The sequence below is a fragment of the Corythoichthys intestinalis genome, chromosome 10 (genome assembly GCF_030265065.1).
Source record: "Corythoichthys intestinalis isolate RoL2023-P3 chromosome 10, ASM3026506v1, whole genome shotgun sequence".
Classification (NCBI taxonomy): Eukaryota; Metazoa; Chordata; class Actinopteri; order Syngnathiformes; family Syngnathidae; genus Corythoichthys; species Corythoichthys intestinalis.
The window spans coordinates 54735492-54752048 of NC_080404.1; the positions used below are offsets into that span (position 1 = coordinate 54735492).

At 40.6% G+C, this 16557-nt stretch overlaps 2 protein-coding genes across 2 annotated transcripts in view; both read left to right on the forward strand.

Moving 5' to 3' along the window:
- The window catches only part of LOC130922679 (uncharacterized), a 36220-nt gene that overhangs the window by 12367 nt on the left and 7296 nt on the right, over positions 1-16557 (forward strand). The window contains exons 3-4 of the mRNA XM_057847590.1: positions 10835-10844; positions 10931-12277. Coding sequence (XP_057703573.1) covers positions 10835-10844; positions 10931-12277 — 1357 coding nt within the window. The remainder of the gene's footprint in view (positions 1-10834; positions 10845-10930; positions 12278-16557) is intronic.
- Positions 3290-13095, forward strand: LOC130923472 (E3 ubiquitin-protein ligase TRIM35-like). Its single transcript, XM_057849211.1, has 2 exons — positions 3290-3914; positions 10931-13095. Exon 2 carries the CDS (start codon positions 10977-10979, stop codon positions 12369-12371), a length of 1395 nt encoding a protein of 464 aa, XP_057705194.1. The 5' UTR covers positions 3290-3914; positions 10931-10976; the 3' UTR covers positions 12372-13095.

Consider the following 16557-nt stretch of genomic DNA (forward strand, 5'->3'; position numbering starts at 1 on the left):
TCAAAACTTGTGGTGAGACGAAATGGCTTCAGTCATTTTCACTTCTCCTGTTGGACTCTTCTGCTTCAACCAAACCTCAGTATTTTTCATCAGGCACCTGAACACATGTCTTATGGCTCCCCTGATGCAGGTTGCAGGTGAATATATTTTTTTCCTTGGAGGAGGAGCCTGTTTAGTAAAAAAAAGGCATTTCCTGTTCCCACTAGGGGGCGCTAGGCCTAATGGGTCATGTTTCAATGCACTCATTTTAAGGGTGGGATTCCGCACATTCATGCCAGATATGAAAAAGAGTGAACGTTGTTTCAAGGAGCTATTAGTCTTTTACTGAATTTGTCATTCTGCCGAAAAAATGGCCAACTTTGGCACCACGCCCAGGTGAGACCTATGAATAAAAACGCACCATTTTGAAAATTTTAGATGTCCTATGCCTCCTGAATAGTCTCACCAATTTTGAAGATGATCCAACTAACTCCCTCTGTGACAAGGTCTCAAATGTGCACCCTGTTAATTGATAAAAATTTCACATTTGATCCAAAATACCCGATTTCCTGTTGGGTTTGGAATATGGGTTCAAGAGACTTTTTGGAGCAGTTTTGCACAAGGTATCGACTCCCCAAATTTCATAACTCTACGTTAAAAAAAACCTAATAGGAAACGCCTTTTTGAAAAATTCAAGGGGGCGCCACTGAGCCATTTTGTTACATTTTTTTGTAACGCCGCAAGATTATCGAAATCCACGCAAAGCTGCATGTATGTGCACAATTTGGTGAGTTTTCGTGCATGTTCAGGCCTCCAAATGTATACTTTACTACAAATGGATAAAAAATTCACATTCGATCCAAAATAACCGATTTTCTGTTGGATTTGGAAAGTGGGTGCAAGAGACTTTTTGGAGCAGTTTTGCATAAGGTATGGACTCCCCAAATTTCGTTGCTCTACGTTAAAAAAAACCAATAGGAAAGGCCTTTTTTAAAACTCCTTTCTGTCGCCACTAGTTGGCACTGTAGAGTTGATGCAAATGACCCTTACAAGACCCTTCAGGGTATGACTCTCAACAAGCACGGGAAGTTTGGCGCAGATATGTTGTATATCTGCTGATATATGACTGTTCAAAGTTTTTTGCGAGGCAAATTGTTGACGGTCATTTTCACTTCCTGTTTGGACCCCTCTGCTTCAACGAAACCTCAATATTTTTCATCAGGCACCTGAACACAGGTCTTAAGGCTCCACCGATGCAGGTTTGAGGTCAACAGATTTTTTTCCCTTGGAGGAGGAGCCTGTCTCGTAAAAAAAGGCATTTCCTGTTCTCACTAGGGGGCGCTAGGCCTAATTGGTAATATTTCAATGCACTCGTGTTAAGGGTGGGATACCGCACATACATGCCGGATATGAAAAAGATTGAACGTTGTGTCAAGAAACTATTAGTCATTTACTGAATTTGTCATTTTGCTGAAAAAATGGCCGACTTTGGCACCTCGCCTAGGTCAGGCCCGTGAATGAAAACACACCATTTTGATAAATTAAGATTTCATATGTCTCATGAACAGTCTCGCAAATTTTGAGGATGATCAAACTAATTCCCTCCGTGCCAAGGTCTCAAATGTGCACACTGTAAATCGATAAAAATTTCACATTCAATCCAAAATACCCGATTTCCTGTGGGATTTGGAATGTGTGTGTATAAGAGACTTTTTGGAGCAGTTTTGCACAAGGTTTTGACTCTCCGAATTTCACAGAATCACTCTATGTTAAAAAAACCTAAATGGAGAGGCCTTTTTGAAAAATTCAAGGGAGCGCCACTGAGCCATTTTGTTACATTTTTTCGTAACATTGCAAGATTATTGAACATTATCCAAAGCTGCATGTATGTGCAAATTTTGGTGAGTTTTTGTGCATATTCAAGCCTCCAAATGTAAACTGTTACTGTGAACCCATGAAAATTTCACATTCGATCCAAAATACCCGATTTCCCTTTGGATTTGGAATACGGGTGCAAGAGACTTTTTGAGCAGTTTTGTATAAGGTATCTACTCCCCAAATTTCCTCGCTCTATGTTGAAAAAACCCAATAGGAAAGGCCTTTTTTAAAACTTCTTTCTGTCGCCACTAGTTGGCACTGTAGAGTTGATGCAAATGACCCCTACAAGAACCTTCAGGGTATGACTCTCAACAAACACGGGAGGTTTGGCGCAGATATGTTGTATATCTGCCGAGTTATGACTGTTCAAAGTTTTTGGCGAGACAAATTGTTGACGGTCATTTTCACTTCCAGTTTGGACCTCTCCGCTTCAACGAAAACTCAATATTTTTCCTCAGGCACCTGAACACATTTCTTGAGGCTCCCCTAAAACAGGTTTGAGGTCACCAGATTTTTTTCCCTTGGAGGAGGAGCCTGTCTCGTAAAAAAAGGCATTTCCTGTTCTCACTAGGGGGCGCTAGGCTTAATGAGTAATGTTTCAATGCACTCGTGTTAAGGGTGGGATACCGCACATACATGCCAGATATGAAAAAGATTGAACGTTGTGTCAAGAAACTATTAGTCATTTACTGAATTTGTCATTTTGCCGAAAAAATGGCCGACTTTGGCACCACGCCCAGGTCAGACCCGTGAATGAAAACGCACCATTTTCAAAACTTAAGATCTCATATGTCTCATGAACAGTCTCACCAATTTTGAAGATGATCCAACTAACTCCCTCGGCGATAAGGTCTCAAATGTGCACCCTGTAAATCGATAAAAATTTCATATTCGATCCAAAATAACCGATTTCCTGTTGGGTTTGGAATATGGGTGCCAATGCTTTTTTGGAGCGGTTTTGGACAAGGTATAGACTCCCCAAATTTCATTGCTCTACGCTGACGGACCCTAATGTTATAGGCGAATTTTAAAATTTCAAGGGGGCGCCACTGAGCCATTTTATTACATTTTTTTGCAACGTTGCAAAATTATCGAAATGTACAATTTTCCGCACGTAGGTGCAAATTTTGGTGACTTTTCCTGCATGTTCAGGCCTCCAAATTGGCCGTTTTCATTTGCCCTGAAAAAAAATTGAAAAAAAAAAAATCCTTTGCAAAACAATAGGGCCTTCGCACGCTTAGTGCTCGGGCCCTAAAATGAAAAAAATTATAATAATAATCCTTTGCAAAACAATAGGGCCTTCGCACGCTTAGTGCTCGGGCCCTAATCATAATATACATTAGTTTTATTTATTTTTTTATTTTTTTATAAATGTGTCTATTATTTGTTGACATCACTTTTCAATCTATATGTCAAACATTTTGGTGTAAAGAATACAGGTTGTCATGCATTGACTTGGTACTCTTTCATGAGGGGGATACCTTACTTCAAAGCTTACAAAATGGAGCCAATGAGCCGGTCGTCGACCAATACTCACAAATACAGATGAGTGTGTACGTCACAAAGGGCCTCTGAAAGAGTTAGCAACTTAAAAGAGGTAGGGATAATGACGATACATTCCTAGTTAGCAGACTCAGCTTAAAAAGTAACAGAACATCGCCCGTCAACCAAGATAAAATATATGTATAATTACGCTACGCATCTACAAATAAAGCTCAACATATACATCATAAAGCGCCTCTGATAGAATACAGACTGTTGAAAATTCAAAAGAGATCGTTTTTTTCACCAACTTACCTCCGAATATACTTTACAGCCAGCCATTCGTATGAATGCGGTCCGCTCTCGTCGAAGCCATGTTTGGAACTACACGAGGCTCCGTAACCCGGAAAAATCCGGAAGTAAAATCGTATAATGGATGTCTATGGGAGTGTCGTAACCCTCTTTCTAAGGCCCTGGGATGAACCAACGGCAACGAGCCAAGTGAATCGCCCACTCCTCACTACGGCGAGGAGTTGAAACACCGCCAATTACCAAGAAGGGCAGAATTGGTAACAGTAAGTAAATATTTTCTTGAAAGAAAGTTTGTCGTGTTTACTTTGAAACCGCTGCATTGGGGGGGGGCACACTTCTTCAACGTAAATTTAGCCTGAACAGTGGCGTTATTACCCGTACATTACTACATCAGTGCACTGAAATATTTTCTATTCATATGACTATTCATACAACGTTGTATACAGTGTGCAATATGAAACAAAAATAAACTCCATTTTTAAAATATCAAATTATTGGTAATATTGGAACATATACATACCTGGAGCAATCAATATCTACAGCTACACAGGTCCGGATCTAGGTTTACCCACCAGAGTGGGCACTAAGAAATCTTGAGGGGGCACCCCCAATGCAGGCTTTTTTTTTACCCTCTGCATTTCTTTAATTTTTCTTAAATCTAGTCGAATAATTTTCTCCATCTTGTTCTGAGAGTTAACGGCTGGTTAACAGATTAATGCATCAGATTCTTCCACTTACTTTAAGTAAACATTACTATTGCTACAGTATTTGTTCTTATTAGGGCCATACAACTACAAGTTGGTCATTTTTCACCTTAATCAAGAGAAAAATGCTTTCAAATAATGTTTTGAACAATATCTATTCTTGAATTTAAAAACATTTCTGACAAGTTTTTAAAGCTTATTTTCAGCTAGGTATTTTTCTTATTTCAAGAAATCTAAGTGAGTAAATTTAATTGAAGCACTCGCAGATAATTTCACTTATTTCTAGTATATTTGCACTGAAAACAAGGGAAGCTTTTCTTTTTTTTGGTTTGGGTTTTGCGGTGCATATGTAATGGTTTCATTGGTACACCGTTTGATTAAACCTTTGTTTTTAAAAACTACTTAAGAAACATTTTGAAAACTCCCAGAATAAGTGTCTGGATTTTATAAGCAAATTTAAATTGCAATATTTAAACGCAGAGGTGGGTAGAGCAGCCAACATTTTTACTCAACTAAGAGTAGTGTTACTTCAAACTAATATTACTCAAGTAAGAGTAAAAGTAGTCATCCAAAAAATGTACTCAAGTACAAATAAAAAAGTATGCAGTGAAAAGAATACTCAATTAAGAGTGACATTTTGAGTAACTGCTTATTTTTGTTTAATTTTTTTTTTTTTTTTTTTTTTTTACAATGGTATATGAACCGTTGTTATAATGATACTGGACAATAACACATTACATAACCGCATAAAGCCAAAGAAATACAATAAAAATGTATTCCAATGAGAGAAAAAAATAAATAAACGAGGCATTCTTCGTCCAGAGCACGAGTGCCCTCTGGTGGAAAAAATAGTTCCTAGTTTGAATAGTGAAGAGTTTCTTCATTATTACTATTTAGAAATTAAAAGGAGCATATATCCGGTTATCCTTGGTCAATCAATGCCAAATAAAAACTGGTATAGAGGTTCAAATCCGCACTTTTGAGTCCTGTTGAGAGCAGCGCTCAATATAAAATACTTCATTTTTTTACGTAACTAAAGACCACATGATTGAGCAGGCTGGCGTGAAGCTAGGACGGCAAGCTTGCGTCTGATTTGTATAATGAAGTCATGTGATTATTTTTGCGACGTCTCATTGTTGAAATCGGTAGAGCTACTTGGTACTACTACAGCTTTTACAGCTACTCGGCATCGCTGGCAAAAACACTTTTTTATGTTCTAACGCCTCTGGTACGGATGGGTGTGTGTGGTTGGATGAGTAGGAGTGGGCGGGGTGAGCGGAGGGTGCGTGTGTGTATGTGCCTGGAGGAGAGAGAGGAAGCGCGCCTGATAACAAACGAGGTTGAAAAAACAGCTTGTTTAGGTGATTGCTTGTTCGGCGTTGTTGCGGCCAACAGTAACCGTTAATCCTGCTATAAAAAAGTAGGTGAGACCAACTCTCCGTGCGTTCTCTATATCCAGTGCGACGCTACAATAGATATTCCCGACATTTTGATTGGGTGGGCACGACTCACGTCTGGGTGGGCCGTGCCCACCCCAGGCCACCCATACATCCGGCCCCGCAGCTACATCATGATTACTAAAATTAAAAGTGACTTTTGTTATAATTGTATGTAGCACTTTTGGCAATTTCTATCATGTCTTTTGATGGCTGCACTTCAGCTCGCAATTCAGTTTGACTTGAAGGTAGTTCGTTAGTGTGTCCAATTATAAATGAAAAAGGTCAATTGGTAAAATTAACTTAACGATGCAATCTTTGAGTCAGGGAACATTTCTTTTGCTAATTCTGAGAAGTGATCAGCAATAGTTGCGGGCAAATTGTGTTCAGCAACAAATTGGCAGAATGAAATTTCCGCTTTCGTCACTTTTCATTCTGCAGACTTCATCTTTATGACCAGTGTTGTTAATCTTACCTTTAAAAAGTAATTCATTAGTTACAAATTACTTCTCCCAAAAAGTAATTGAGTTAGTAACTCAGTTACCTGAATGGAAGGGTAATTAGTTACTTGGTAAAGTAACTGGTTTTATCTTTCATGTTTTTTTTTTTCATAAAAAAATTAATAAATAAATGAAAAAACACAGTAACCTTTGCTATGTTTGGAAGTCGTTTATTTATTATTTCATTACGACGTGAAAGTTTTAAAACTGTTTCATCATTTAAAGATAGATTCAAGTCAAGATTTTGCCGATTTAGGAGTATTTCAGGTAAAAAGTTACTGAGGTTCGCTAGGAAGGTTCACTACAACAGAGCTTTCTGAGAAGTGTACTGCTCTAAAATGGTTGCCTGGCACGGCCAGAACGTTCTCCCTGTATTTTTCAAACACTGAGGGAAAAGTCTGGGAACCATCGCATTAACGGCCTCTCGAGCAGGTACAAAATCAATCGACAAATCAGATTCGTTTATTTGCGTGACGTGTTCTTAACGAGCAACGTCACTTTTGCGCGTCGGAGGTCGTCTTCACAACAACACAGACGGTGAACAGGAGAGCCGAGAATATGTTGCAATCCACGGTAAAATCAGTTTTAAATGACCAAAAACACATCGACACGAGTCATTGACAACAGTCTGTCTCGCGCTAGCCATGTCGAATAAACTCCGCTCTCCTCGTATGTTTCCTTTCGCGCGCAAGTCCCTCGTCCTGCCCTCGTCGTTTTACTAACGTCACGTCTGCCCGTCGCTGATTGGTCCACTCGGCTGTCTGTTTGCTGTGGCTTGCTCCGCCCTGGAAATTGTATCCGCTGAATGGTGGCCAGACTCAATAGCTGGAACAGCGGTGAGTCTGGTGTACCGGCAACTAAAATGGTGGCTGTTTACTAACGCGACCGAGTCTGTCATTTCGCATGTAGTTCTATATGCATGAGATATCTAGGCGTAGATTGTAGGCTGTCGGCTACAGTCGGGAAATATTGGAGCCACTTAGCCTAGCATCGCGTTTGCTACAGCGTCACAGCAAACACTTCGCTCTCAGTGTCTGACTTTTCTCGCGTCATTCAACCAACGTAGTAACGCATAGTAACGCACATTGTCTCGTTGTCAAAACGGTGACAAAATCCGGAGAAAAAAAAAAAAACTAGGGCTGTCAAAATTATCGCGTTAACGCGCGGTAATTAATTTTTTTAATTAATCACATTAAAATATTTGACGCAATTAACGCACATGTCCCGCTCAGACAGTATTCAGCCTTTTGGTAAGTTTTACAGCAAGGCTTTTTGTGCTGTCTAACAGCGAACTCTTGTGGTCGCTTTGCGACATGGTTTATTGTTGTCTTGACAGTTCAATATGGCTGCACGATGTCTCGGGCTGACGCCTACGTTGTAATGTTGTGCCTATAAGATCCTTGGACAAGATTTGTCCGTAAGTATGGTTGTTGTAAATAATATACATATTATGTTAGTAAGCAAAATGTTGTATTGTTTGTATGAGACGCTTTTTGTTTATGTTTAGTGAACCTGTATAGCGTGCTAAGCTAACGTTGTTGCTATTGCAATGCTTGTGTACTTTTTTTTGGTAGTTTTACGATGGTCTAAAGAGGACAATGGTTTGAGGCCATTTTATTAATATATCAGATGAAAAAGAAAGAAGTCTGATTATTATGGCGTCGTTCACTAGCTGTCTAGCTTTGGAAAAAGTAGACGCTTCGGCGTGAGGACAGCAAAGACAGATTTAAATGACAGTAGAGTGAAATGCCCACTACAGTCCTTATGTACCGTATGTTGAATGTATATATCCATCTTGTGTCTTATCTTTCCATTCCAACATTTTACAGAATATATATATAATTTACAGGAAAAATATGGCATATTTTATAGATGGTTTGAATTGCGATTAATTACGATTAATTAATTTTTAAGCTGTAATTAACTCGATTAAAATTTTTAATCGTTTGACAGCCCTAAAAAAAACATAATGCACGAAAAACGTACAGATTTTGAAAGTACGGCGTACCCATTTAAAAATCAGTGCTCATTTGTGCAAATTACGCCGAAACCTTACAACCTGACAGGTATGTCTGATTAGCTAGAAATTGCCTTCATTTGCTGCTCAGATTGGTTGAATTGAATGACGACAGATCAAGATAGGATGAATAGAGGGTTCGTCCTGTCCGTGTGTGTGTGCGTCTTTGTGGAAGATTTTTTAAAATTTTTTAAAAATTAGTACAGTCTACTTGAGCTAGGGCGGTCACAATGGTCTCTCAGGGCGGGCCCGGCCCCCTAATGCCCGTCCATGCCGCCGAGTCTGATCCGGGCCACTCTTGCTCTTTGGACTGCTGACGTTTCATTTTTCTAGTGCAGGGGTCGGCAACCCAAAATGTTGAAAGCCATATTGGAGCAAAAAAAAAAGGAGCCACAAAAATTAAAAGCCTTTCATAATGAAGGCAACACATGCTGTATATTAGCTATATTAGCCGACTATCAAAATGACTAAGTTGGCTACAAATACATATTGAGCCTTCTTGATTACCAGGGGCGTCACTAGTAGTGTTGTATCGGTCGCGAACGATTCGTTCTTTTTGAACGAATTGTTTGGGTGAACGAGACCGAACAAATCACCATGTGCACTGATTCGTTCTATGAAGTTGGTGGCGCTTGTTCGCTGCGTGGGAGGGCGTTGAGCAAGCGGCAGCGTCTTCTGACATCGCACACGACCAATCAGACGCCAGCCTCATCGAGGGCAGGGCAGGGGAGGGAGCGGAAACAGAATCAAGGCGTCTGTCACTCATTTCCACGTGTGGCCAATAAGCAGCCAGCGTGCAGGCAGGGGGGAAAGACTGAGTTTTGTCACTTCCCGTTCAGTGATTCGGTCCTCCGGTTCCTGACCTAGCTTGCTGCTAACTTGACTTTCCAGTAATGACTATGCGGTGAACGAGTCATAAAATGAAAGGAAATGACTTTGTCACATATTTGTTAACGTGGAGCCTATCAAATGCTGCTCAAACAGACAAAAACACCACACAAATCTAGCGAGCATGGTTTAGTGTTCTACTTTTCTCAACAGACTCGGGACTGTACCTATGACATACTATCAAATTTACAGTAATTTAAAACACGCGTAGCTACGAGGCAAGCAAAAGCTGAGCTGCGGTCGTGTGACGGCAGTGAAGCGGGCACAGAACTGTCACTATTTGGAGGCTTCATGGCAGCGATATTTACCTCATATGTGCACAGAAAAAAAAGAATATTTAGTATGATCACCATAATACTGATTTGCAATGAAACTGTATATACATGTCAATTTTTTCCGAGTGTTTTATTTTTTTCGTGTCAGAGGGTGTCGGTTGGTTTGACAAATTATGTCAATCCGTCCATCATGTGCTACTCAAGCGCCCAAAAACAAAGCGCGCGGACACGGGAGATGTCGCAATATGTCTACATTTTTCTTAACAGATTAATGAGAGTAGAAAGGCGACATCATAAAGAGCAAACAATTATTTCTCGTCAGCATTTGACGATCTGAGATGCGGGGACGACAGGGGAGCTGACCGTATTATTTTATTTATTAATACCAGTGCAAAAATTCAATACGATCATCTTAATTATAAAAAACAAAAATACAACAGAGCGAGAGGTAAATATGATGTTGGTCGTTCCATATTTAGAAATTAAACTTTCGATTTATTTTTATTTTCGTGACAGCAAGCATGCCGCGTTGGCTGGTCGCAGCAGCATTGTATATGTGAGCAAGATCATGCTAAAGAAAGTCCGTGCGCCCCCGACCCCAAACCCCCACTTCCCCCTCACAAAAGGAAAATGTTTAACCGTGTCCTAAATCGAAATGCAAGCACGAGCCATGACTTTGAGCCCATAGAACTAGGACAGACGACGCGGAAATTCTCCCTCGCTTTTGCAGCAGCGGGAGGGAGACGAGGCTGTCTGTGAAAGCAGAATGCTATCGCCTGTCACTCATTTCTGAAACTACGACGAGTGGTCAATGTGCAAGAGAGGGAGGGACCAAGCAATGTCACTTCCCGTTCAGTTATACTGCGAAGCGGTCTTTGGTGATTCGTTCAGCAACGTCACTTCCCGTTCACTAACCGAACGATTCATTTGGGCGGGGAGGGAGATGAGGGGGGCGAACGATTCGTTGAACGATTCGTTTGAAGGAATCTTTTTACTGAACGAACCGGAATGGATTCGTTTACTCAAGTGAACGACAGATCCCGTCACTACAGCAAACTACGCGCAGTAGGCGGGTTACACCCTGAATCGGTTGCTTGCCAATCGCAGTTTTGTTATACTTACATAAAAAAATAAATGGGGATTTTATTATAGAACGACTTTGAATTTTTGGATCCCGCTGCTCATGGAAACTCATTTATGCCTAAAAGAGGTGTGCGTTTTTGTTTGAGGTCGCTAGTGGTTTTGAAAATATTTTGAAGTTTTTGATAGTCGGCCCCCTACGGATTGGCCCTGTGCCCCTCATCCTGTCAACAGATGGTGAAGCTTATATCAAGTCATAAAAGTTGCTCTTTACAAATTCGAGCCCAGCTTCAGTGAGCAGGAAATGCACTTTTGAACCGAGAAGGAGCACATGAAAGAATCCTTTCAATTGTATGTAAGAATGCTTTTTGTTTTGCAGAACAACTGCAGCTCGACAATCCGAATTTGCCGTCTTCTCTAAAACCATGGCTGGACGTCTGGAGGACCATTTTCAATGTCCCACCTGTCTGGACATCTTCAAAGATCCTGTCATTCTTCTGTGCAGTCACAGCTTCTGCCGTGCGTGTCTGCAGCAGTGGAAGGACAAAGCAGAACGATCGTGTCCAGTCTGTCGGACAGAGTTTAGTTTGATGGATCCGCCTTTGAACTTGGCACTGAGGAATATGTGTGAGAACCTTTCACGTGCCTCGCTCAAATCAGAAGACATCTGCAGCTTGCATGAGGAGAAACTTCAACTCTTCTGTTTGGACCACCAGGAGCTTGTGTGCCTCGTCTGCAGAGACGCAGAAATACACATTGGTCATACGTTTCGGCCCCTCAAAGAAGTTGTGAAAGGTCATCGTGATGAACTCCAGAAAGGCCTGCAGAAGGCCAAGGAACGACTCCAAGATTACAACGACTGTCGAGAAAACTGCAATGAACAAGTAGACTACATCAAAGTCCAGAAGGGGAATGTCGAACGCAAGATAAAGAAGGATTTTGAGGATCTCCGTCGCTTCCTGGACGTCGAAGAGGAGGCCAGGTTGGCTGCGGTCAGGGAGGAAGAGAAGAAAAAGAGTCAGACGATGAAGGAGAAGATGGCGGCTCTCGACAGACAAATGGCCGCTCTCTCGGATGTCATCAGAAACACTGAGGAGCAGCTGGCGTCTGGCAATGTTTCTTTCATGAAGAAGTTCAAGACTGCGATGAGCAGAATCCAGGAGCTGACTGAAAAACCGCAGCTTCTGCCGGGAGGTCTGCTGGACGAAGCCAAACACGTGGGCAACCTCAAGTTCAAGGTGTGGGAGCGGATGAAGGAGACGCTCGCCTACAGTCCTGTCGTTCTGAACCCCAACACGGCCAATCCAAGAATCCGTCTCTCCGAAGATCTGACCGGTCTGAGTTGGGAAGAAGTTCAGCAGGTGCGTCCAAAAAATCCAGAGAGGGAAGAGGGGAACTGTGTGCAAGGTGGTGCTTTGGACCTGGGAAGACACGTGTGGGACGTTGAGGTGGGAGACAACAATAACTGGGCTGTGGGGGTTATGTGGGGGGACCCTTGTTTGCCAGTGAAAATGACTGGTTGGTTTATTGGATTTCGTGATGGTAAATACAAAAAGCCCGGTGGCAAATATGGAGAATGGAATCCGCCTGTCAAAGTGCAGAGGATCCGAGTTGAGGTGGACATGAAAGAAAGGGCGGTGTCCTTCTCTGAACCTCTGACAAACACCGAATTGTGGAACACTAAGAAGGCTTCCGATTGGCCAGACTTGTCCGGTAACACCAAAATGTATCCTTACTTTGACACATTCAGTAAAATTCCTCTCAAAATAATCCGCATTCCACCTGGTGTTACGACTGCCATCAGTTTGCAGTCAATTTGACACAGTTTAATTCTTTTGCCTCATTCCTTTTATCAAGTGAATTGACTCTCACCTATTGGCCAGGTCAGGTGATAAGACTTTAGTGGAGCAAGTTAACCCTTGAGAGTCGAAGGACGCGCCGGCGCGTCCTCAGCGCACGTCGTCTTTGAAGCGCCCTCACGTTTTAATTACGTCACCCACATGCCTTTGGTTGGTCTCGTTTTAAAGTGCGGAAGTTGCGGTTTACTCTCGTTATTATTTGAAGTCAATCGACCAACTAGAACGTGAGATATTGTCATTTAAGTTTTATAGTTTTATTGTCCTCTCAAAAAAACATTAAAACATGCATGGATCATTTGTTTATGTCTATATTTCCATCATTTCTTGTCCTTTTTCAAAACGGAAGCTCCATGAAAAAAACACAAATCAAACGAACCCTTTCGAAGTCACAGTGGAAGCACAAAATGCGTTTTTTTTTTTTTATAAATATAACTGCCGTGCGAGGTTCTACCGAACGAGAGGGAGGAGTGTTCTGAAGCAGCGAGGTGGCGAGCGACGGCCGTTTGGTTCGAGCAGCGACTTTGTGTGACTTTGACAATGAACGGAAAACTAAATTTAGCGCAAGAAATTGTGCTTTTTGATCAACTTGAGGAAGAGGATGGTCCAAATTCGTCATCATCGTCTTCTTCGGAAGAGTCCTCGAGTGAAGATAGTGACGGATTTGAACACGTGGGTGACGCCATCGACGAGCATAGGTAAGCCAACTCACTCTTTTTTTTTTTTTATGATGAAAAAGTTTCTTGTGAAAGTTTCTTTTTATATTGCAAGACAAAGTTAATTTTGATGCAATATAAGTGTGTGTTTGTGAATATAATAATAAAATGTGCATATCAGATCAAAGTCGTACGTGCACTGTGGGTATCCCAGGCAGGAATTTATCATTTGTGGTGTTCTTCTTTCTATATGAAGATTAGGGATGTAGCACATATTCAGCTATGGTATTCTTTCTATTGTCATACATATAGATTTCCATTATTATTTATTGCTGTATATATTTTTATTTTATACTTTATTATTTTCATAAATACTGACTTTTTTCATGTACATTTATAGTGACAATGAAAGTAAAGTGAAATGAAAATGGAAGGGTGGAAAGAGGACCGACACCCCATGTAAGTGTGACCTGTGTGATGTAGCCCTGTGTCTAATTCCAGGACGAAACTGCTTTTCGGAGTGGCAAGCCTGACAAAAATTTAACTTGTTTATTGTAAATATTTTTGAAAATACTTTTTTTTCCCAATGTTATATATATTTTTTTCCCCCACAATCAGCCTTCTCAATTTGTGTGTATAAATGTGTGTTCAAGAAGCTTGATTGTGTGTACATAGTTTTCATCAGGTGATGGGCCGCAATACCTAAACTCATAATGAGATGGCCTCTAAACACTTTTTGTGTTAGATGGTATATATTTTTTCACTGTTCTTCACTGTTTGGTCTGCTGTATATAACCTGTTTTGACTAGAGCATGTATAAAGGCAAAAAACGCCTATGGCTATACCTGTTGTTTATGTTGAATTGTCAAATATAAGACTATTTATTCTAAAATTTTTTGGTTGAATGTTCATCCTAACATGTTGAATAAATATTACAAAGTTTCAAAACGGTTCGTTACGCATGTTTGGTTGTCAATTGGACATCAATATTAAAAATTTTGACAAAACGATTTTGGAATTTTTGGTCTTTTTGGGCCCAAAATGATGATTTATAATTGGTTAGTGAAGGAAACAACAGTTTGGACATGAAGTTCAAGGTGTCACAAAAAAAGGGACCAAACCAGGTCATCGTAAACAATTCTTTCTTTGATATATAAAGGCAACTTCAAAGGCATGCAAAATCAGACAAAATAGGCCCAGACCTTAAAGGGTTAAGTAAAAAATAATTCAGCAGTTCCTCAGTATTTTTTTTCTTCCAATACTTTTTGACTTGCATGAAGACAGCTTTTAGTTTCATGTGAGTAATATTTTTCGGAATTCTACTCTTACTTGAGTACAACTTTTGGCCACTCTTGTTCACATTGATTTACTTGTACTACTTTAATACTTGTACTACAGTCATTTTTTCTTTTAAAAGTACTTTGAGTGTTTTTATTTGAAAGTAATGCTCACTACTGCTTTCTCGAGTATAATTTTTGACTTCTCGTTGAAGTTGGAAAAATATCAGACACAAATGACTAATTAAGTAATTCCAAACATCGCCTCGACGAAGGCGGACCCCTTTCATGTGAATGGCTGGCTGTCAAGTATAATTAGAGGTAAATTGAGGGGTGAAAGTGGCTAGAATCTCTTGCCGGAACTCCCTGACATTAGGGTCGCCATGGACCCCAATTTTTTATTTTTGGGGTGAGGGGAGGTCAAACCTCCTAAAATCACTGAAATGCAGTGCGCTTATGGCGCAGTTATTCCTATAACGCATACAAAAAAAAGGGGGGAAAAAAACTTGAAAATTGTATTTTTCAATAATTTGCAAAATAATACTTAACAAAAATAACCCCCCCACCCCCACATTAAAATTTAATGTAATGTAAACGTTAACTTTTTTCTTTTAAATAATCAAGATTTACAGTCATGTGAAACAGTAGGACAGCCCATTAAATATTTACATCTTTATCAAGAAATTTTCCCATATCTGACCTTGGTTTTTTTTCTTTATTTCTGGGAAGGTGATTTAATTGCAGGTAAACAACATTGTTTTACTCATTAAATCAAATATATCAACAAAAAGGCATATTCTAACTGAGGAAAAAAGTTCGGACTCCCGACCACCTAATAGCTAGTGTTACCACCTTTGGTTGAAATAACTTCAGTGAGACGCTTTTTGAAGCCATCTGCCAATCTTTGACGTCGGTCTGAAGAAAGTTTGCCTCAACGCAGAATACTTTCAGCTGTGAGTTGTTTCTTGCATGTACACCCCGTTTCAAGTCACCCCACAGCATCTCAATGGGATTAAGATCCGGGCTTTGACTCGGCCACTCTCCATTTCTTCCTTTTTCAGCCAGCCCCGGGTGGATTTACTGGTATGTTTTGTCATTGTCATGTTGCACAGTCCAGTTTCGCTTCAGCTTTCATATTTTCACAGATGTTCCTCACGCACCCTATGATACATGATAGAATTCATGGTGGATTCTATGATGGTGTGCTGGCCAGGTCCTGCTGCTGTGAAGCATCCCCAAACCATGACACTTTCACCTCCATGCTTCACAGTTGGTATGAGGTTCATTTCCTGGAATGCCGTATTGGGTTTACGCCAAACATGTCCACTGTTCTGCAGCTTGTAGTCCAGGTAACACTTTATTTGAAAGTGACGTCATAAGACTGTCATTATCATGACATGACGCTGTCAATGGTAAGACTGATTAAGTGTCATCCAGCAAATTCCGTCACTAACTCCATTCATGTCCAGCTTGGATCTTTTACATTCATTTAAAGTGAGATCACTTGGCAGATAACGCTAAATGACATCTGTTATAAGCTTTCATTAATGCTCATGACAGTGTCATGTCATAATTATGATTGTCTAATGACAGTATTATGGCGCCACAGTCAAATAAAGTGTTACCAAATAACTAGCAATGAACGAAACAACTGGAAATAATTAGCAAAGACAGTGTTTCCCACCAATGAACGAGACTGTGGCGGCCCGCCACAGTCTAGTTGCCCCCCACACCGAAAAAAAAAAAAAAAGATACTAATCAGACGCGTCAGTCAGCCGATTACACATCTGTAACCCACTCCACTCTACTACCCGCGCGAGCGAGAGCAGCATTTTAGAGTAGTATTTTATTTATTTATTTATTTAAGAGACGCAGGGGGAACGAGTAGGAAGAATGGGAGAACGAGCGAGATAGCGAGAGATAGCGGTCGCATGTCATAGCAGCCCGCTGTTATTTTGTTATTGTTTTTCTTTATTATTGTTACCACAATCAAGTGGGTAAGCAAATACAGACTTCTCTCCTTCTTCCCCATATCCGGGGCATTACAAAAGTGAGCGGTGGACGGCCGTCTTGGACGGAAAGCAAACTTTGATTGAACTTGCGCGGAGAGGCGGGGCCCAAAATAAAGCCTTGCTTTATTTTCAGAGTGCTGGTCACAGTAAAGTATTTATTAGTTCAAGCAGAGTAAAATGATACATATTCACGGTACAAGAACGT